General features: G+C 35.0%; 2 protein-coding genes and 1 long non-coding RNA gene across 3 annotated transcripts; all 3 read left to right on the top strand.

Moving 5' to 3' along the window:
* Window positions 1–504: 504 nt before the first annotated feature.
* Window positions 505–9312, top strand: LOC124538094. The gene is made up of 2 exons (XM_047115099.1): window positions 505–870; window positions 8242–9312. The coding sequence occupies exons 1-2, from the start codon at window positions 505–507 to the stop codon at window positions 9310–9312; spliced, it is 1437 nt and encodes a 478-aa protein (XP_046971055.1).
* Window positions 9313–14797: 5485 nt separating this feature from the next.
* LOC124537791 lies at window positions 14798–15467 on the top strand. The gene is made up of 3 exons (XR_006966939.1): window positions 14798–14857; window positions 15210–15276; window positions 15415–15467. It is a non-coding gene; the product is annotated as an uncharacterized LOC124537791 (long non-coding RNA).
* Window positions 15468–16342: 875 nt separating this feature from the next.
* On the top strand, window positions 16343–18038 carry LOC124538028. Its single transcript, XM_047115028.1, has one exon. The coding sequence runs from the start codon at window positions 16718–16720 to the stop codon at window positions 18002–18004; it is 1287 nt and encodes a 428-aa protein (XP_046970984.1). The 5' UTR covers window positions 16343–16717; the 3' UTR covers window positions 18005–18038.
* Window positions 18039–22917: the final 4879 nt, after the last annotated feature.

Genomic DNA, 22917 nt, shown 5'->3' with positions numbered 1-22917 from the left:
AGAATACATACTAATAATGGGGAGCAAGTTTCACGGTTTAACAAGAACTGATCATCGCCGTATGGCGTTCATGCTAGCAAAGCGAAATAATTTGCAGAATCTCTTCAGTGAATCGTCATAAAGATAAATTTTCGATAAGAAGACCAACTGGTACATCATTTGCCAGAGCATTTGAAGGGTACAGGGGAAAAACATACTATGTCACATTTTTATATTTTTTGAACTGGCAATAGCATTGTATAGTATAAATTTGTTAGAACGAAACGCCAAAACACACTTTGCAATAACATGCAGAGTCACGGAGTAATATTCATAATAAAATATTGATACAGTGCAATAACGCGCTTTGCTTGTTACGACTTGGGTCGTACAGGAGAAAAATAAGCATTGTCCATGGTTGTCAGTTTGACGTTTTTTTAATGACGTCTTGTTTTTGAGGTTATTTTGTTCGTCCTGTTGTGTTGTGGCGTGTGTTTAATATAATTTTATATACTTTTATTGAAAATGTCGTCAGAAGAAGAAAACGAGGTTAATCTAAAGCAACCTACAAAAAAACATAAACTTTACGGTCGATTGTCGGATGTTAATAAGAAGATCAGACTTCAAAGTCATGAAACTGGTCCAAGTTGTAATTGCAAAAGATACAAGTGCTTTGAAGCTGTGAATGAGGAACAAAGGGCTACAATTTTAAAGGATTTCAACCTATTGCCATCTAGGGATGAACAAAACCTTTATTTATGTGGTCTAATAAGAGTTTTGGAAATTCAAAGAAGAAGACCTAGAAAAGAAGAATCTGAAGCTAAGTTACATACAGCAAATTACGCCTACAGAGTGAGAGTTGTAGACGAAACCCAGCAGCTTGATGTGCCAGTGTGTGCCACAGCATTTATTGCAATACATGGAGTAACAAGACAAAGAATATGTACAATAAAAAAATCGTTACTCACAACAGGTAAAGCCCCAATTGACATGAGAGGAAAACATAGCCACCGTTCTAAGAAACTGAGTCCAATGCTTAAATCTAAGGTCATGGATCATATAAGGTCATTTCGTGGAAGAAAAAGTCATTACAGCTTACATGACAGTTCAAAAATTTATCTGCCAGAGGAGTTGAATGTCAAGAAAATGTATAATATGTTCGAATACAAAAATCAACTATCCTACGAAACATATCGATCTATATTCGTAAATCATTTTAATATAGGATTTGGATATCCAAGAAGTGATACCTGCAGTAGTTGTGATGAGTTTCTGGCTAAGACAAAAGCTCTCAAAGTAAATCTGAAGAATGCTTCCGAGCTCGAAAAGGATAACATTGAAAAAGAAATAAAAAAGTTAGAAACTGAGAATAAGTTAAATAAATTGAAGGCTAATGTTTTCTATAAACGAAAAAGAGAAACTAGGGTTCAATGTCAGTCATCTTCTCAAAAGGAAGCTATTGCAATGGACTTTCAAAAAAATTTAAGTATGCCGAACATTACCACAAATGATGTTTACTATAAAAGACAACTAACCTTAAATCTGTTTAACATCCATGAACTCTACATCAAAATCATATTTCTTCTGCTACCCAAAAACTACAGCAAAAAAAGGATCTGATGAAGTCTGTTCATTTCTCCATCACTATATATTTAATATGCTTAATAAAAATACTCGAGAACTAGTGATATTCTGTGATTCCTGCGGTGGCCAGAATAAGAATTATACTGTGTTTCGTTTCATACATTATGTTGTACACAGTGCAAAACGCTTAGACATGATTAAAATCATATTTCCCATTCGCGGTCACTCATATTTGGAATGTGACAGAAATATGGGTTGCATAAACCAGAAATCACCTTGTGAAACGCCTGATGAGTGGATTAAAGTGATTCGTGAAGCTAGACAGAAGCCATGCCCCTTTCATGTGATTGAAGTTGATCAACCACTGGTCAGAAAATGGACAACCTTTATTATTTATTTTATCTCGACCCATTAGAGAAATAAGGGTTGGAAAGGATCATCCAAGATTGGTTTTTCACAGAGAGCACTACAATTCCTCTTGGACATCATCCATTCTAATGACACCTAAAAAAAATCGAATTCCCTTAATAACTCTCAAAGTGTTTGTGACTCAGAGTTTGTACTGCCAGATCGATCTTATAATGAGAGCCTTCCAGTTTCAAAGGCAAAATTTATGGATATCCAGGCCCTATCAAAGTTTTGTGGACCAAAAGCTAAGCAATACTTTTCACAGATAAAATATAATGATACTTAAACAATAAATATATCATGGACATTGCATATTATTTGCCTGTATTTTCTGACTTTGATCCGTTTTCCTGTGCTAACTAAATAAACATAAGAATGAAAAGGTTTTTTTTACTACACACCAACAAAAATATATTTTCTTTATAAATAAATATATTTTTCTTATATTTGAAACTTTATTGTACCTTTTTTCAAGGATCAAAAGTTTAATTTATCATTTTGTCAGTTTATTGTCTCTGTGACATTGCATGTTTTTCCCCTGTGCCCTTCATTTGGATTTGACAAGAAAAAGTGAAAGCCTTTTTCAACCTCCTTGACGATCTTTAAACTAAAAATAACTATCCACCAATCGTATTTATGACGTGGATGACTCAGGCCTCACAATAGTACAAAGTAAGATACCATAAATCTAAATCAAAGCCCACAAAGGTAAACGCCAGATAGCTGCACTGACTTCCAGCAGAAAGAGGATCTCTGATGACAATAGTTGTTTGCATGAATGCTACTGGTCATTTTGTGCCACCTTTCATTATTTTTCCTAGAAAAAATATGAGTGATCAGTTAATGAGAGGCTGTCTTCCAGGATCAGTCGGAGTTGCACATTCTAGTGTAATATTGTCAGAATTATTAATAATAATAATTCTAGAACGTATGTACGAAATGAGACCGTTTGGAATGAAAAAAGTCAATTTAGAGATTTTTGCAATTGTGCCGATGTAGTTCTGGATGAACGAAATGTTTATATTTTTTTTACAGAAGTGACGATGGATTTTTAAATGGTGGAGAATTAATTTTTGAAAGTAAGAAATGGGAAGGTGTTTGTCATTAAGAGATGAATTCAAAAATTTCTGAAGATTGGTTTATGAAAATATTAAATAAAATTGAGCCCAACTCAATTGTTGTGATGGACAATGCACCATACCACTCAAGGCGACTTGAAAGAGTTCCAACAATGGTATGGTTGAAAACAGATATCCAAAAATGGCTCAATGAAAAAGGAATCCCCTTTGAAACAAATATGTTAAAAAGAAATTTAATTGATATAGAAAAAAAAGAAAAAAATAAATATATGGCATATGCAATAGACACATGCAAAAAATAATAATATTGAAATACTAAGGTTGTCCCCATATCACTGTGAATTAAATCCGATTGAAATGATATGGGGGAAGTAAAAAGCTATGTCGCAGGGAAAAACAAAAGTTTTAAAATGTCAGATGTAAATATATTGCTTAGAGAGGCAATGGATTTGATTACACCTGCGACATGGCAAAAATATATCGGGCATGTCATCAAAAAGGAATTAAAAATGGCACAACTTGACCATTAAGTGACACAGTTGCCGACCAATTTATAATAAATGTTACTGATGATAGCATCAACTTCTACCAGTAGTTCCGATAGTGACTAATGTTTCAAAATATAAAGATTTAATAAACATATTTCTTAAAGCAAATTTAGTTTTATTGTTAATATAAGTGTTGTAATAATTTATACCTTCCATATAAAATATATAATATATAAATAATAATAGTAACAATTTATATTTAATAAATATACGTTGGCAACACTGCGTGGCGTTTTTATCCGTGGATGGGCGCCCGCGAAAAAATAATGTTATTATGTCACTTAGGGGAAGTACTGTGTAGTTTTTGCAAAAAACAAGGTGTAACATTGTGGTAGCTAAAAAGTGGTGTAATTATAATTATATTGGTGTTATTCAATGAGTGCGGCAGTTTTATTTTACATCAGAAGTGTGTTGCAACTTATGCCATGGGAAGAAAACGGTCTAAACGCAGTCGAAATCGTTCTACATAAAGTTCTTCGAGTGCTAAAACACCACCGTGGTGATGGTGTTTTAGCAAGGAAACGCAACAAGGTATCTCGTAAAGATACCGGGACTGTGAGCAAACAATATAATACCGGACTTTGACCCGTTAGAAGACAACATAAATGCATGGTTAAACATTATAAAATCTTGCGCGCAAACCTTTGCATGACATGACAGATATGAGGTAATGGATCTGAGAGGAAGTGAAATAAGTTCTAGGAAATATAATGGCACGGCTGTAGCGGAAAATATGAAACCTTGGATTAATATTGGTAATTGGGACCTGGCTCAAGAAAATCTTGTATTAATATATATATATCTCTTTGATCCTTTCCAGTATATATATACCATATATATATATATATATATATATATATATATATCTCCTTGATCCTTTCCAGTCTGGATTTCGCAGTGGTCATAGTACGACTACTGCACTAATAAAAATTACCGATGACATTCGTTTGGGTATGGACAGTAAGCAACTTACAGTATTGACCTTACTAGATTTTAGTAACGCCTTTAATAACGTTAACTTCGATATATTACTGGAGCTGCTACGTTCTATTAACATATCTCCATCAGTAATTGATAGGTTTCGCAATTACCTGCATGGACGCCGGCATCGGATTAAGGTTGATGATACCTTATCAACTTGGCGTAATGTCTGTGCAGGGGTTCCACAAGGAGGCGTGTTGTCACCATTACTCTTTTCTATCTTCATTAATACTATCACTCACAATATATCTTCTCTCTATCACATGTATGCAAACGATGTACAAATCTATACACAGTCAACTCTCGAAGATTTACCGTCTGCCATTGCTCGTATTAATGATGACTTGTCTAGAATTTTGAACTGGAGCAATTCTTACGGTATAAAATTCAATCCAAATAAATGCCAGACTATTGTCATTGGCTCGCCAAACTTGGTCTCGAGAGTTGACTGGGTTAACTTACCAGCCATTACATTTGACGGAGTCAGAATACCCTACAGTCATAGTGTTATAAATCTGGGAGTGTATTTGGATAGAACGCTATCGTGGTCTTGCCAACTGCAAGAGGTTAGTAGTAAAACTTTTGCAGCTACGAGCCTGTTGCGATGACTGCGGTACTTTCTTCCCATTCCTACCAAAATTATGTTGGCTCAATCCCTACTTCTCCCCATTCTTGATTATGCTGATGCATGTTATCTCAACCTAACTGAAGACCAACTTAATAAACTTGAGAGACTTCAAAACGTCGCCATACGGTTTATATTTGGTTTACGCAAATATGATCATGTAACAGAATTTCGTCATCAACTCAAGTGGTTACCTATTCGCCTTCGCCGGAATTTACATACTCTTTCGCTTCTGTACTGTGTGTTATTTATGCCGAATTTACCTACCTACCTACAAGAAAGATTTCATTATCTGGGGACTTCCAGTAAGTTCCTAAGATCACAACATAATTTAACACTTAGAATTCCATCTCACTGTACAAAAAATTTTGTAAAAAATCTTTCACTGTACAAGCTGTAGAATTATGGAATGCATTGCCTCTGTCTATTAAACAAGCAAAAAGTCTGTCAATTTTTAAAAAGCTTGTGAAAGACCATTTCCTGGCATTGTCTTATGGTGACAATACTTTTGATATTTGATATAGCATTTTGAATGTATGTATGTATCTATGTATGTATGTATGTATGTATGTATGTATGTATGTATGTATGTATGTATGTATGTATGTATGTATGTATGTACGTATGTATGTACGTATGTATGTAAGTATATATTAATATATTTTTGTATGAATATGTGTATGTATATTATATGGTAATTATTATTTAATATACATTAAACATTATAACACGTGACACCACCCTTCTCTGAAATCATGACTGTGTTTCTAAGCCCATAAGGTTGTCTGGTAGAAATCGCTACCTAGCGATAAGACCGCCTTATTGTGCATCTACTTTTATTTTGTATATATTTCATATATATATATATATATATATATATATATATATATATATATATATATATATATATATATATATATATATATATACAGTAATTTAACAATAAAAATGAAATATATACAAAATAAAAGTAGATGCACAATAAGGCGGTCTTATCGAAAAAGAAGGTATTAACAACAGCAGAAAACAACGGCGTTGCCGTGAGAAACGATAAAATGATCCAGAAAAGGTAGCTGACGTGAAACGGAAATCTCGAGAGATATCATAATCGTAAAAAGCTTGTGGCTGATATGACCGTGAGAGAACATCGTATAATGAAGAGAAAATGGCAACAAGGAAATAAAAAAAGAAAGGAGAAAAAACAGATGCTTGAAAACCTACTGTTGAACACGCCGGCTCCGTCGCCAATACCAGTAGATCCACAAATGCGTCCGTATTCTGCAACACCAACTAATTCAGAAATATCTAGCTAGCTCAAGGGGGGGGAAGAGAGTGAAAAGAGATAGAACAAAGTTATACAGAGAGAATACTACATTACATGATAAAATAGAAGAATTAGAGAAGAACGTTCGAAAATACAAGAAAAGATTGCACAGAAAGTCCAAAAAAGATAGCAATAGCAAAGATGAAAACAATAGTAAGAATGAAAACAAATATAGTGGCCTTTCCAATGCCATTAAAGAACGATACCAAACTGTTAAAAGTCATAAAGAAAAACGCCTTATCCAATCTTTACTTCAAACACGCATTACAAAAGAATCTAGAATGCAGACTCAATTAGTAAGAGACACCTTCGGTGTAGGCAGACCTTTAAAGTATAAGAGCGTTCTGTTACAAAAAACTGATCTTGTACAGAAAATTCATCAGTACTTTTGCGTGATGATGTAACGAGGGCTACAGCTGGGAAGAAAGAGACTGTGACGCACAGAAAAACCAAAATGCAAAAAAGATTTTTATTCCATGAGAAACCTGTACAAAGCTTTTTTAAGAGAAAATAGCGGCGTTAAATGTTACTACAGCTACTTTACAAAACATAGACCTTTTTACGTAAAACCACCTACTGTCGATGGAAGGGACACTTGTTTATGCAAGTTACATGCAAATATGACCTATGTTGTCAATGTTTTACATAGGAATAAAGTGATTATGCAAAAAGATACGAATGCAGTCCTGGAAACACTAGTACAGGTGAGTTTAGATCGCTCGGCAAAAAAAGAAAGGGTATGCGCAGAAGTCATTTTTAGGTGTCGAAGGGGTGAGGAGCGGAAAGGGAAGACGGGTGCGCGCTCGCCGGCCACCGCGCCGACACGCTTATTGGTTGATCAGTCGCTCTTCATTCTTCGCACCATGCGTTTATTCGTTTCGTTTCGTCGTTCTGTACTGTTGCGAACAAAACTGTTAAATTTTATTCGGTGATTTTATTTGTATTATTTTTTATAAATAGCGCAATTAGATATATTCATGTTTGTGTAATTTTTTTGTCATTTTGTATAGTTTTTTTATAGTTGTATAGTTTTTGTAAATTTTGTATACTTATACATATTTTGTAAATAAATTTGTTATACAGAGTAAGTTATATTAATAGTTAGGTAGTTGTGAAGTACATAGGAAAGCACATTTGTAGTGAACAAAAATGCCCAAGAAAAAAGTTTTAACGCGGCAAGCCAGAAAAATGGTTTACGACGTGAATTGTTTTATTATTAAGGAAACAGATGAGATCGTTGGAAATTTAAAGCAAGTAAAAAATAGAATAGCAGAAGCCATGATTTCATTACGGGAAAACTTAGTAACACCTATACAAAATTTACACTTGATTGCAAATAGAAGAACAAATGACGCTGATAAATCCGTGTTTATTGAAGTATTCAATACATTAGAGCGAATCCAGGCAGAAGTGGCCGAAGCTAGCAAGACAAATCAAAATAAATTACAAGAAATTATGAACAATTTAAAAGAACGGCACTTGCTACGAACACATCTGTTATAACAGTAAGGAGGCTTGCCACACAAGCAAGTAGTTCAGAATTTCTTACGTTTTTTAGAACACCTGGAAAAAAGAGACAGCGCACGAAAATAGTAACCGGAATAGATAACAGGCGTCATAAAAAGATGCATCCATAATTTCCATTTAACCAATAAAGAGCTTCCCACTATTGAAAAACTCAGACATAAATTACAGGAATATATAAATTTTCAGGGATCAAAAACTAGTCTTCGCCAAATTATAAAAGAGTTGGGATTTAGGTGGAAAAAAACTGAAAACAACAGAAAAGTTTTGATTGAAACAACAAACATTCGACTGAAGCGCATAGAGTACTTGGAAAAAATTAAAAAATACCGCGAAGAAGGACGTCCTATAGTATACACCGACGAATCATACGTAGATTCCTCACACTCCAATCCCAAAGTTTGGACGGTCAGCTCAACGAAAGGCCTTAAAACGCCTATTTCCAAAGGGCAATGTGTGGTTATCGTACACGCTGGGCATGAGGCGGGCTTTATCCCAAACGCACTGCTGACATTTAAAGCTGGAAGCAAATCGGGCGACTACCACGACAACATGAATTACGAGAACTATGAAAAGTGGTTTAGAACACAGCTTATACCTAACTTACCACCTAAATCTGTTGTCGTGGTAGATAATGCTTCATACCATAATAAGCAGTATGACCTCACGCCCACATCCAATTCAAAGAAAGTCGATATGCAAGCCTGGTTGTCCGAAAAAGGCATACCACATGATAACAATATGTTGAAGCCGCGGTTATATCAATTAATAAAAACACACAAAGAACAATACAAAACTTTTTCTATAGACAAAATTTTGGCCGAATATAATCACAACATTCTAAGATTGCCTCCGTACCACCCAGATCTCAACCCCATTGAGATGGCCTGGTCTACAATAAAACAGTATGTAGGCAGTAAAAACGTAAAATGGAATGTTAACAGAGCTATGGAGTTGGTGAAAGAAAAAGGGGATCTTATGGGAGCACGAGAGTGGGGGTTATTATATAATAAGGTTAAATCTATAGAAGAAGAATATGGAAAAAGTGATCATATTATTGATCTCATGACAGATGAGTTAGTCATTCGTGTCTCTGATGATGAAGACAGCTCGGACAGCGAAGAATCCCAAGAAAGCGATAACGCCGAAATGTCTGGCGAAGATAACGTGCCCTCATCATCGTGCTTTCATTCTGTACCTTCTTATTCGATGGTGCACGATGATTTAATGGAAGGAATATCACGACTGTCAGATGATTAAATTTATTTTCTATTTCATTAAATATATCATTAAAAAACATGTTTTCATTCTTTTTTTTAAAACCCTACTTATGAGTAATCATTTGTTAGGCAATATTTATTTATTTTAAAAGGTGCGAAAGTAAATAAAATCATATCATCTTAAAATATTTACATTCTAGGTCCTAATAGTACAAACAAGTATAAATTATATTTATTGCCCTTAAAAATTTTGTGCACGACTGTACATGCGCCAGACTGCCCCCTCCAGTTTTGTCGAGCGATCTAAACTCACCGCGCGACCTGTACTGACCTGTTCTGTTAATTCGGAATCATGTATGAAAGGAGTTTGTTCTGAGTGCAAGAAGCGGTCTATAAAATATGATAAAACTAATCTAAAAGCTTGTAGACTTACGACAATGGGCAAGAAAAAGTGAAGTTGTAGAAAAATTGGGGAAAAAAGTGAAGATCACAAAAAATTTACCAGTTACTGAAAAGCTTCCACTCTAAGATGTGATTCAAAAATTTGAGAACATCCTCCAAACTTTCAAAACTCATATCTACAATATAAAACATCAGTATAAAGCTTATCGACAGTGCATCGATGGTTTAACAGAGACTGAAGTAGCCTTGCACATAGATTTTAGTGAGAACTATGCCTGCAAGTACCACTCCGAAGTCCAGTCATATCACTTTGGTGGTTCTCGTAAACAAGTGACCCTGCATACAGCTGTGATGTGCCATTTTTCTGCTGAAGCACAAACAAAACATGTAACTTCATACTGGGCTCACCTTCATCCAATTCTTTCTGAATTTCAAACAAATCATCCAACTGTAACGACTGTACATTTTTTTTCTGATGGACCAGCTACCCAGTATAAGCAGAAGATTAACTTTTACCTGATGGCGTACCGGTTTTTTGAACAATACAACTTTCGTAAAATATCTTGGAATTTTTTTGAATCAGGACATGGAAAGGGAGCTGCTGATGGTATTGGGGGAACCTTGAAACGCCAAGCTGATGCTATTGTAGCAAGAGGCAAAGATATCGGAGATGCGTTAGAATTATTTTCCTCCCTTCAAGATATCAGCAAAATTAAATTGTTTTTGGTGGCAGACAAAGACATAGACAACGTAGCATCGAATATTCCAAGCAATATTTTACCCCTGAAAGGAACCATGCTAATCCACCAACTGTTCTCAGAAACTCGTGGAATCTTAAACTTTAGGGTTCTGAGTTGTTTTTGTGAACAATTCTGTTCATGTCACGTTCCTAAAACTTATTTAGCTCTGCCTGAAACAGAATCCAACATTGACAATATTTTAGACCAGTTGTTTCATTTACGTTGCAATTAATGAAATGGAAGATTTGTCGCTCACTGATATTACGAACAAAATTGGGATGCCTCGAAAAAGATTTTATGATATTGTGTATAGCCCGGATGAATCATCTGATGAAGATCAGCCATTGGCCACATATAAAAACAAAGATTCCTCCAACCCAACTGCTGTTTCGAGTACTTCTTATGAAACACTTCACCTTGAGGACATACATCCAAGGAATATAGAAGACGGTGTACATGTACTCGTGAAAGTAAAAAGTGAAAGGGATGTTCAATACCCATACGCTGGAGTAGCAAAAAGTAACGCTGATGAAGAAGGCGATGTTCTAGTGATGTTCCTGAAAACAGTCGATGATTCTGGAAGATTGTTTAAATTAGTGGAGAATGACTTATCTGACGTTCCGTATGAGGATTTGATTAAAATTCTACCAAATCCGAAGGTAGTTAAAAAAGGAAAAAGACACTTCTTTGAAATTGACGAGCCTTTGCCAGTGTTCGAAAAGTAAGACTAATTAGGATTAGTGTGACTTGTGGAGAAAGTAATTTGTTGTTGATGATTATTATTTTATTTTAATTTTTCAGTCAAGTTAGACTTTTTTATTTTTATTTAGTTAAGACAATTTAGAAGTCTTATAATTTAACTATACTTTAATACGGATCTCTAATTCCAAAGGTTCTGCAATGTGATTTTATTAGTATGTAAGTATATCGGTTTTAAGAAAGCTGAAGACTGTTGAATATTTAATTATTTTAAAGAAGTAATAAATGATTCTAAATAAGTACAATTTAAACTGGTTTTATTCCAAAACACAACCTCATATTTTATAGAATAACAACTCTGACACAAACTCTACCACTCTGTCACGATAATGTCTCCTGGTTTTAAAATGTTTAAAGCCATTTTTATATTTTGTTATGAATAGTACAATTTCGGAAAAAATATATTAAAATAGTTAACTATAATATGGTCGACGACATTATTATTTCTGTGCTAGAAGTGGTTTAAATTGAATTATAGTGAAAATATACTTCAAACTAGCTGCAATTGTGACAGAGTGTGGTATACGATTAAAAATATATAATTATTATTATATACAGAACTATTGCTTTGTAAATTTTCTTAAAGGCCCATTGGATTATTATTGTAAACAATAATTTGCAACTTATCTGAGTTAAACTATTTGGTAAAAAATAAATAAAAGATATTGTGACGGAGGTGTACAATTATCAGCCCAATCCATCTTTAAGACCTTGAAAATCTTATAAAAATTTGTAAACTTCGCGGCCAACAACTTTTTCAGATAAAGTAGATATTCAGCTGTCACAAAACATATTAGGGTTCTGAGTTGAAAGCGTTAAATTTTTTTTGGAAATTTGAGTAAAAATTTTAACATCATGTAGGTTAAAAAAAAGAATGACCCACGTACATAAAGTGCGCTTGGGTATCACACACTCCACCTTGAATGGCGCGTCACCCAAAAGGTAAGCGTAACTACTTTTGTTTTTTAATCATTTATATGTTTATTTCGGTGTTTAACGTGATGAAATATTGTTTTCAGGTAATAGTTTAACTAAAATATGTCTGGGTGTATGTGTATGTAGATATATTACGAGCACTAACAGGAGAAGAAGATGATGACATTGAGTCAGAACAAGAATCGGATGGTGATGCAGATCATATCAGTGCTCAAAGCAATACAGATAGTGAAGTGGATGCTGACATACCGTCTTCGGATTCAGACAGTGATAACTTACCACTCTCGACGTTGCAACAAGCTAGTCATACCGAATATTATAAAGGTAAAGATGGAAAAAAAATCCATACAGGCTTACAGTTCGCACCAGAGCTGAAAATATTATTTATCATCTACCTAGCGTAAAATCAGTTGCGAGAGACAAAAAGTCACCTATTCAGTGTTTTTCTTTATTTATTACTGATGATATGATTGCTGATATCGTGAATTACACCAATGCGAAAATTCGTTTGCAATCTACTAACGACCCTAAAAAATCTGAAACAACACTGACAGAAATGAAGCCACTGTTTGGTTTGCTTTTTCTATCTGGCTAAGCGCGATCTAGTCGTCAAAATACAATCGACTTATGGGCCACAGGCGGTACTGGGGGCTTAGACAAAGTAACATCGCTTCGTAGCGAAAAGATACCGAAATTCGCTATTGTCTCTGAGATAACGATAGCAATTTCCTAGCCAATGTACTACAACTGTCGCGATCGTTGTGGCGAAATCGTTATTCGCTAAAAAAAACAAATATTGGCTATGGTATCGAATACTACTGTTATTTTAGCTGTCACTGTAAGTGTCATAAAGTGTCAGTTGAATTGAAAGTTGTGTGTACAAATTTAAAAAACCATTAAACTACGAATTGAATTGAATTGAAAAGAAGTGGTGCTGCGTTAATTTGATAGTGGTAAGTAAATTAAGTATTATTATGTATATAAAGTAGTCTCCAAAATTTAATGGCATTCAAAAATGATTGATTTTTGTGGATGGCGCAAGTTCAAATTAAAATAAAAAAATGGATTCAAGAGTTCGGGCAAGTCCTGAGCAATTGTCAACTCTGCTTGAGTATATGGAAACGTAAGTAAATGCAGGTTATATTAATTAATTAACATTTATCAGTCGGCGGTAGTCGCGGCGTATTGGTGCCGTGATCAAACTAGTTTTGTTCTAGTCGCGGCGAAAAATGAACACAGAGACTTTTATTGTTGAAATACTAGTCTGCCGATCCCCGCGGCCAATCCGTACCGGCAAGTTTTATATCTAATATAAACAATGACGCGACTGTAACAATGGAACATTATTAATTAATCTAAGTTTGTTTATTTTACAGTCATGGTGACCTGTCTAGGCCTCTTGGAGGAGCCATGGGTCGGATTAAGTCCGACCGATTGTGGCTAGAACTGATAAAGATCATATTCACACAAGGGATAAATATTGATAATTTGTGATGGCGTATTTAATTTGGATGTGATCGGTTTTACGAATATTGCCGATGCTACATCTAAGTTGTGTCGCACTATACTAACTTAATAAATTCCGCGGTAAATATGAAACTTGCAGGGTTATTTCAAAAGGCTTATTAAAGAATTATGCACACGGTAGGACTTTTGGCCTAACAACGCGTCCATGAAAGGAATTTAATAATAATGGCGAATTTTTATTCAGATCCTGTCGGTATGTTGACATCGCTCTTTGAATTATTAACGTCTTTGTACGATGACCTTTGATAGCTTTAAAAATGAACGCCAGAAATAATAATATTGTATCAAAATTCATTTGGAATTATATTACGTTATTTTGAATTTTAAGTCTTAATTTGTTTTATGTATTGTATTATCATCATCATCCTGCCCTTATCCCAATTTTATTTGGAGTTGGCGCAGCATGTCTTCCACACATCGCTGTAACGTCAGACGTCATCTCACAAGTAACCTTATTTTTAACCATATCGTCTTTCACACAATCCATCCATCGTTTCCTTGGTCGTTTCCATAGTTTATAGTCATCGCGCCACTCCACCGCTCCACCGCCTACAGCATTCAACATAGTTGAATGCTGTAGGCGGTGGAGTGAACAAGACGACAGATAAGTCGAAAAAAGTAAGAACCATGAATATTCTTGGAATGACTTATTGTATGAAACAGTGATTAGCTATACTTTCTATATTTAGCTCTTATTAAACTAGTTCAAATCAGAAAATGGATAATGAAGTATCCATTACACAACTAGCTCCAATGGAACTCAAGCCTAACTAGCAACTCCTTAACTCAGTAGTACAGGTCCATTTATTTTAAGGCTTTTTTCAAATTTCAGTAGCAAAAATTGCATTATTAACACGTTCAAGGACACAACCATTGATTTTTATCCCTTTCTATTGAAATTATCGTCGTACAGCTTAATATTTTCAGACTGCTATAGATGTTGTGGCCTTGAACGAAATAAACAAAAAGTTCAAATAATATTTCAAATCTTCCCAGTGCTTATCAAATATATACTTATGACTGATCTATATTCAATACAGGTGTGGGCAGATTGGAAGTCCAAGACAAAAAAAGGGATTAGCTATAAGGCGACACGCAGGAGGGACTGGAGGAGGGTCAGCAAGCCGGCAAACTTTGTCACCAATGGAGGAGAGGCTGTTGGCAATAATGGGGATTCTAGCGGTGGAAGGACAAGCTTCTATAGAAGAACTTGGATTTTATGTAAGTATCTTGGGGCTCCTCAAAGCTGACCATTCTCGCGTTTTTATACCATTTTGGCATTAAACGTTTTTTTATAAAATATATATATATATATAATATGTATAAAAAATAGTTATTTTTTTAATTTTTTTATATTTAATTTTTTTTTGCATTTACAATGCTATTGATTATTGATATATGCACTTGATTATTGATCATTATATATAAAATGCCTCTAACCTTGGCCATGAATCGAACATAACATAGATAATCCTATGCTTACATTATGCTTTATGTTTTTTTAGCAGTTGTACCTACGTAATACTTTTTTAATCAACCTAGGTATAATAGCAAAAAATGATATATTTTTCAGAGATCACAATCTTCTGCACAAGAAGTCGTCGCTATAGATGATAGGGAGTACTTCGAAACTGTAGATGGTATTTCTTCTTTAGTGGATTAATTTTATTGTAATTATGTAGGTACATTGAATTCTGTAATTTTAATTAAATTCATGCCTCCAGTTCTCTAAAATAGAACTGGATTTTTTTCAAAACAACTCTCATTTTTTGTTCTAGAACCTTCCACTTCACAGCCACCGGCTCCACCAGCCCCACCGGCTCCGTCTTCTCCACCGGCCCCACCACCTCCACCGGCCTCACCATCACCAGTCGAGCCGGTAGTGCTGGGAGCGCCCGCTACCCCTCGGCGGCGGCGGACAGCTGCCCCCCGTATGCCAGACACGCCGCAGTCTGCGGGCTCGTCCGGTCGCCCGCGTCGGCGCGCCCGCCGCCGGAGGCAGGCACCGACCCCTTTTGACAGAGCGGCGACCGAGTTTGTGGCCATCGAAACACGACGACTGGAGGCGGAGGAAACTCGCACAAGACTTCAACACGAGCGCGACTTAAGAGCTCTAGAGTTACAGCACGAGCGCGATATGAGGGCTTTCGACGTTGATCATGAGCGAAACGATGTTTTACGGGCTCTCGTAAATATAGCACAAGCCTGGCTCGACTACTATCGCAGCAGGGACAACACAGAACCGCTAAACATTGAATAAATATTCAATTTCAGTGTTGAGCGATGGTGCTGTTCCTATTGCGATAGTATTCAAACCTTGTTTTTTTATGTTGTAAGTTGGCAGACGAGCATATGGGCCTGATGGTAAGTGGTCACCATCACCCATAGACAATGACGCTGTAAGAAATATTAACTATTCCTTACATCATCAATGTGCCACAAAACTTGGTAACTAAGATGTTATGTCCTTTGTGCCTGTAGCTATACTGGCTCACTCACCCTTCAGACCGGCATACAACAATACTGAGTACTGTTATTTGGTGGTAGAATAACTGATGAGTGGGTGGTACCTACCCAGACAAGTTTGCACAAAGCCCTACCACCAACTAAATGTTAAGTAAATGTTTTTACATAGGTATAGATTGTTTTAGAATACATTGTTTTATTTGAGTACCTATAGGTACAAAGACTGTTAAATTATTGAATTGTTACAGTTCTTGCAAATCAGGAAGGCGAGTAGTTTTTATTTGTGGTTAAACGTGTACATGCATATTGCAATAGTGTGCGTGTCTGACGACGCGGTCAGTTGCGAGCGCGCCATCGCTCAGGTTAGTTGTGTTTATTGTTCCCGGACGCTAATTGCCGTGAAGTACTGTCAGCATGTCAAAGCGCAAAGTTATCCATAGCGAGGTAAATTGTTTTTTTTCTAGTTTTGACATTAAATAAAAATGGTTATTTTTTTAATTTAAGTTATTGTTTAGTTTTGACTTTTGATACTTATTCAATTGTATATTTTATTGTTTTTAGGGTCGAGCAATCATTGCTAAAGTCTTTCACTTTCTTAAAGATGAATATAGTTTTATGAAAGCAAATAACAGTGATGGATGTGACCTAAGTCCATTAGCAAACATATTAGAAAGAACTGCCCAAGCAACAGGCGTCAGTGAACGCACAGTAACTAGGATTTTAAAAGAAGAGAAGGAGTTGCCTTCGTCATCAACCAAGTTTACTTCACCCATGAAAAAGCGACGTAAAAGAGACAGTAAATTTAATTTAGATAATATGAATCAAGAAATTATTCGAACTACAATTCAAAATTTTCATATAGAACACAATGAACTTCCAACTTCGGCAAAACTTCAGTCTGCATTAAGAGAAAAAATTGGTTTTGACGGATGTTTGAACACATTACGTTCGTTGCTTATAAAAATGGGCTACAAATGGACCAAGACTGAAAACAATCGTAAATCTTTACAAGAAAGGCATGAGATACAATTGTGGAGATTTAATTTTTTGAAAAAAATTCATGAATACCGTGAACAAGGCCGTCCCATTATATATACAGACGAAACCTATGTGCTAACCTCGCATGTACGTCAAAACACGTGGAATTTAAAAATGCTAGATAATAAGACAAAAGACAAGTCATTTAAAAAAAAGTTGAGTACCGGTGCTCGTTTTATTATAGTGCATGCAGGTAGTAGTAGTGGATTTATTAAAGATGTTTCGTTAATATACAAAGCATCATCCACAACTGGAGATTATCACTCTAATATGAATTTCAATAATTATAACAAATGGCTGAATGAAAAGCTGCTGCCAAATTTATCAGATAAATCTGTTATAGTGATAGACAACGCATCCTATCATAATACTCGAAGTAGTAGTATACCTACGTCAAATTCGCGCAAGAGCGACATGCAAAAGTGGCTGACGGAACACGGTATTCCTTTCAATGAACGGTCCCGCAACGTAGAATTGTATGATTTAATAATCAGAAATAAGCAGCGTTTTATTTCATATAGAATTGACGAGATAATAAAAAGCAAAGGTTTCGAAATTCTTCGACTGCCACCATATCACCCCGAGTTAAATGCCATTGAAAACATCTGGGGTATTTTGAAGAATAAGATTGCCTCGAAAAATATTGGTCAAAATATGACAGAAGTACAAAATTTAATAGCTGAAGGTTTAAACAGTATCGATAACAACATCTGGTTTAATACATGCAAGCATGTCGAAAAAATTGAAAAGGAGTATATGAAATATTTTGATTATGACTTTGAATTTATAATTAATGTGGGTGAATCAAGTGATAGCAGCACGACTGACTTTGAAACTAATAGCGACAGTTCCGTAGAAGATTAATGCGACACATTTTTCACATTCGTAAAAATAGATGGAAGTTTATTATTAAATAGTTCCAGCCTAACCTTATTTTCATAATTTTGTCATATCTTGAGTTCAATTACGTATCCTTAAGTCTTAAGTTTCGCTTAAATTACCGTCAAACTTAAACCCAAATGTAGAAAAACATAATTTTATTTTAATAGATTCCCTTACTTAGTATTTTAAATAATAAAAATTTTAGTTAAAAAGTTTTATGTTTTATTTTAAAATCAATTGAACATATAAAAATATTGGTATTATTTTTATGCTAACCATACCCGCTTTCGTTTTCACGCACACTTAGACACGTATACGGACACGTATTTACCACAAGTAAATTCCGCTCGACTTCGTGATTTGCAAGAACTATACTAATTACTAATTTTTACTCGTTAATTTTAAGACTGCGATAAGACTGTTATACTATGTTTTTCAACTGTTAAGACTGTTCCTTGTTTTTTTTTTAAGAGTTAAAATTAGTAAGTGTCACACATTGACACAATTTATGTTACTTAGTTAATGTGTAATCAATAAATCAATCTTTCGTATTAGATTATGCCCAGCAATTTATTAGTTTTATTGGATGATTTACGTCTAAAAAATTTATAAGGTTGATTGTTAATTAAAATATACTAATCAATAATATAGTTTTATTCAAAATGTTATAATATATATATAAAATAGCTACATTCTTCTAACCAAAACATTGCGTATAGCCCTGCCTCGAATTAACTCATTTCCATTGTCGGTGGTGCTTTGTTGCATAGAATGGTCTTCATTACCTTCAAGACCATTGACTGGCATATCACTGGGAGGTGGTATCCTAGCAGCTACTGCAATATTGTGTAGCACACAACATGCATTGGTGATTATGCTAGCCATGTCAGGGTGATAATGAAGAACTCTGTGTCGAAGCAAATGTCGTGACGATGTATCGATTGTTGACCTGGTAATAATAAAGTTTGTATTTCCTCCCAATTTGGATTGCACGTAAATGTTATAAATAAATCGAGACGCCCGCAATGACGTACGTAAGTCATCGCGTCCTGAATGTATTCTTGCATGTTCCGTGGACTACCGATGTAGCTTGAAGGTAATATAAACGCACTGCCGATTTCATTGGTGTTTAAGTTTCCATCGATGTTTCCAACAACAGCATCTCGTAAGTGGATGTAATCCTCTGATCGTAATTTAACTTGGTTAAACCGAATGAATCGCAAGCGTTCACTTTCAATTTTAGCAAACATATCCACGACGTATTGATGATACAACTGACGATATCGAAGAATATAGTTGTCCTGATTATGTCTAATCATTAATCGATGCGCGTAGTAATTCATTGAACTAACTTTTTTATTTAATTCATTACCATTAATTGGATCACGCTGTTTGATATTGATGTGATATTAGTCTTGTCCTTGCCAGAATATCAATGGGTACTGGAGTGCGTCGTACGAACGGTGTATATCTGAAATTCTACTCACAGTATTATCTCGGCGGGTAATTTTTATAGATCTGTTGTCAACTGGATCACCGACCATAATAATCGCAACTTCATCTACAGTTGGCGCATTGAACCTGCCAGCGTGTCCTCCCGATGGTACTTTGTCAGCTTTAATGACGATTTGATAATTGTCACCTTTTAATTGTGGTGATACTCTTTTAACCAATTGAATCAGATGATTCATTCTCCAAAAAAATTTCTAACGATACTACAATTGATCTTTCTTCTGCTTGTTCAATAAAATTAGACTGGCATCGCGTTGTCACACGTTCTTCACAAGTGCCCATAAAATAGATTTGGAGAAATTTTGGATCTTCATTTGGCATTGGCATCAATGACCCTATTTTATGGTACACTTGTCCTTGTATTTTAAATGTTGTTTCAAAATTACGACCATCAGTTGAGAGATCGCAAATTTTTGATGCTCCAAATGATGTCATTTGAAAGCAAGAATTAAACTTTCGTGTCTTACGCAAAAATAATTTTGAATCATTTGAAATGCCAGAAAGAAGAGATTTCAAAGGTTCAGGCGGAGTAGGGAGTGGTAATAATACAACTTTCCCTGAGGCACAACACATGCCAGGTGATTCATTCCGAAATTTTAACGGCTGACAATGTTTGCATATTTTGTTCATCGCACCGATAGTAACTTTGGGATCAGCTGAGTAATTAATGTCTGGTGCATAATTAAACCCAAGACGAACAAATGATTCACGTGTTAATGCACGACTGGTTCGCTGCCTTTCTCGGTCTCGTTCTCTAATTGAATCTATGTGTTGTCCACGTGCAGCTCTTGTTCTCGATAAATATTCTTGGAGACGATTATCACGCTGTTCTTTTGATCCATGCGCACGAATATCAGCTATGCGAATTCTTTGAGCTTCATTTCTTTCTGCTCTTTGTTCGACTGATTCGTGAGCTCTTTCAAGACGGGCATTGTTGAGGTTAGATTTTTTTGGTGGCATTTTACTGAAAATTTTATGTGAATAAATTCCTTGTACTATTATTTTGTTGTTCTTATATTTCACTGCATTATGTAACTGTAAATTAGTAGCTATATAGATATCCAAAATAATATACAACAAATGAAAATAAAATGAAAAATGATCCAGAAAAAGCGATGTCACAGAGAGTATCGATCAAAAAATGGCCAGCACCACGTGTAGTGGAAAATGAAATCTAAAATTCAACGATAGCGCCATCTATGATAAGTTAATGATAAACGGTCTGACAGATTTCTGTAAAAAATCCTATGTGAGGCGCCATCTGCTTGAAATTTTCGTAACTTACAATTAATAACAACAATCAACTTTTATAATCAGTTTATTGTTATTTATAAATCATTGAGGCCATTAATCGAAATGAAAACTATCCTATCTCTTAAGTTGGACCAAATTACACAAAAATGCCAAATTTCATCAATATCGGTTGAGCTGGTGAGGAGTTCACTGGGAACATACATTGTAACACTGGATTTTTATATATTAAGATACATATAAATTGTTTACCTTTATTTCCAGGGAAATTTCAGCGGATCCTTTTAATCTAGCACGATACCTTAGATCGTCACATAATTTACGGTATGTGGCTTTGTTTAGCCTGAAATGTTGTATGAACAACAACTCTGGCATTTCCTCAATTGTTTTCAAATCTCTTCTTAACGTTGATCGCCTTTGGCGCCTCTGCCATGTATTTTCATTGTGTGCAGCCCACAATAAACGTAATGAATGCATTTTTTTTACGAGATAAAATAATAGCTGTCGAATGAAATCGGCCATGTTGTTTCGATATCTACAGCATCTTTGTATTCGCTTCGATAACTTTTTTGACAACCGCGATCGCAACGAAGGCGAACAAAAAAAGTGCTGCTTGTCTACGCATTTGTATGGTAACGACGTGGATAACGTTCGATAACAGTTCGTTAATCTATGGTTTCGTAATGAATTTTAACATTGTCTACCAATTTGCGATAGCGATGTCGATTGACCACGTGACTTAGCGCGGCTTATGTCAATCCCATACATTTTGTTCTTTTCTAACTTCGCTACATATCGTTTTTTAAATTTTACTTTGTCTAAGCCCCCTGGAATGGATGTATTTCGAGACACATTATGTAGAAACAGATTTGTTTTCTTACTGAAAATTTTGAGATTTGATAGCGCTGCTACACGAAGTGAGATGAGAGAATAATGATAGATCGATTAGCTCCGATCAGAAGTATATTTGAACAATTTGTAAAAAAATCTCAAGATGAAAACCTTACTTTGGATGAAGAACTAGTAGCTTTTCGACGTTGCGACGTTGCGGTTTCCACCAATATATATCATCCAAACCAGCAAAATACGGTCTCAAAATTTATGCTTTGGTGGACAATAAGACATATTTTACACCCTAAATATGGAAATATATTGCGGCAAGCAACCTGAGGGTCCTTATGCTATTAGTAATAAACCCTACGACGTAGTTGATCGACTGGTACAATGGGTTTCACAAACTTCACGAAATGTTACTATGGATAATTTTTTCACAAGTTACGAGAGCACTAATCATTTACTGAAAGATCATAAACTAACTGTAGTCGGAACCTTACGTGCTAATAAAACTTGTATACCACCTGTATTCAAAACAAATCGTGAATTAAATACTACCAAATTTGGATTCCAAAAAGATATTACAATCTTATCCTATGTACCAAAGCCACGTAAAATAGTGTATATGATGTCGTCTTTGCATCATGATAAAGAAATCGATGTTGAAACAGGAAGTCAGCAAAAACCACCTATTATTACATTCTACGATCAGACTAAAAGTGGCGTTGATGTTGTCGATAAATTATCGATAATTTACGATGTTTCACGTAATTCTAAGCGTTGGCCTCTGACGATATTTTTCGCTTTACTCAATCATTCTGGTATAAATAGTATGATTATACACATGTTCAACAATAGCATTGAGAAAAATAAAACTAACTTGAGAGGTAAAATCATTCGGGAATGAGGTTTGTCTTTAAGATCCCACCTAGAAACAAGAAAAGGCAGAACCAAAGACTTCCTAGGGACTGCGCCAAAGAATTGAAAAGTATTTTCAAAAACCCCTTGAAAACATACAAGAACTGCTGGCAAAAAGTTCTAATTCAATGTAAAGATGTTCACTTTGTCCTAGACATAAAGATAGGAAAACTAGGTACATTTGTAAAAAATTTAATAAGAAAAATTTTATATGTATGGAACATGCAGATTTTTACTGTCAAGACTGTGGAAACGAAGTGATTAAGATTTGATTTATTATTGTTTGTTTTTACTTAATTGTTCATATTTAAAACTAGTTATATTGTAGTTTTATAAATTAAGAAGACTGATTCTAATATTATGTGCCATTTGATTTTAGT

The sequence above is a fragment of the Vanessa cardui genome, chromosome 19 (assembly GCF_905220365.1).
Source record: "Vanessa cardui chromosome 19, ilVanCard2.1, whole genome shotgun sequence".
NCBI classification, from domain to species: Eukaryota; Metazoa; Arthropoda; class Insecta; order Lepidoptera; family Nymphalidae; genus Vanessa; species Vanessa cardui.
Note: the sequence above shows the minus strand (reverse complement) of the source record. Positions and strands in the feature narration are given on the sequence as shown.

Excerpts from the sequence above, each read along its gene's own strand:
- LOC124538028 (XM_047115028.1), top strand. The coding sequence starts at position 16,718 with ATGAAAGCAAATAACAGTGATGGATGTGACCTAAGTCCATTAGCAAAC.
- LOC124538094 (XM_047115099.1), top strand. The coding sequence starts at position 505 with ATGTCGTCAGAAGAAGAAAACGAGGTTAATCTAAAGCAACCTACAAAA. Across the intron at positions 871-8,241 it reads CCCAGCAGCTTGATGTGCCA|GGATCAAAAACTAGTCTTCG; the intron begins GTGTGTGCCACA and ends ATAAATTTTCAG.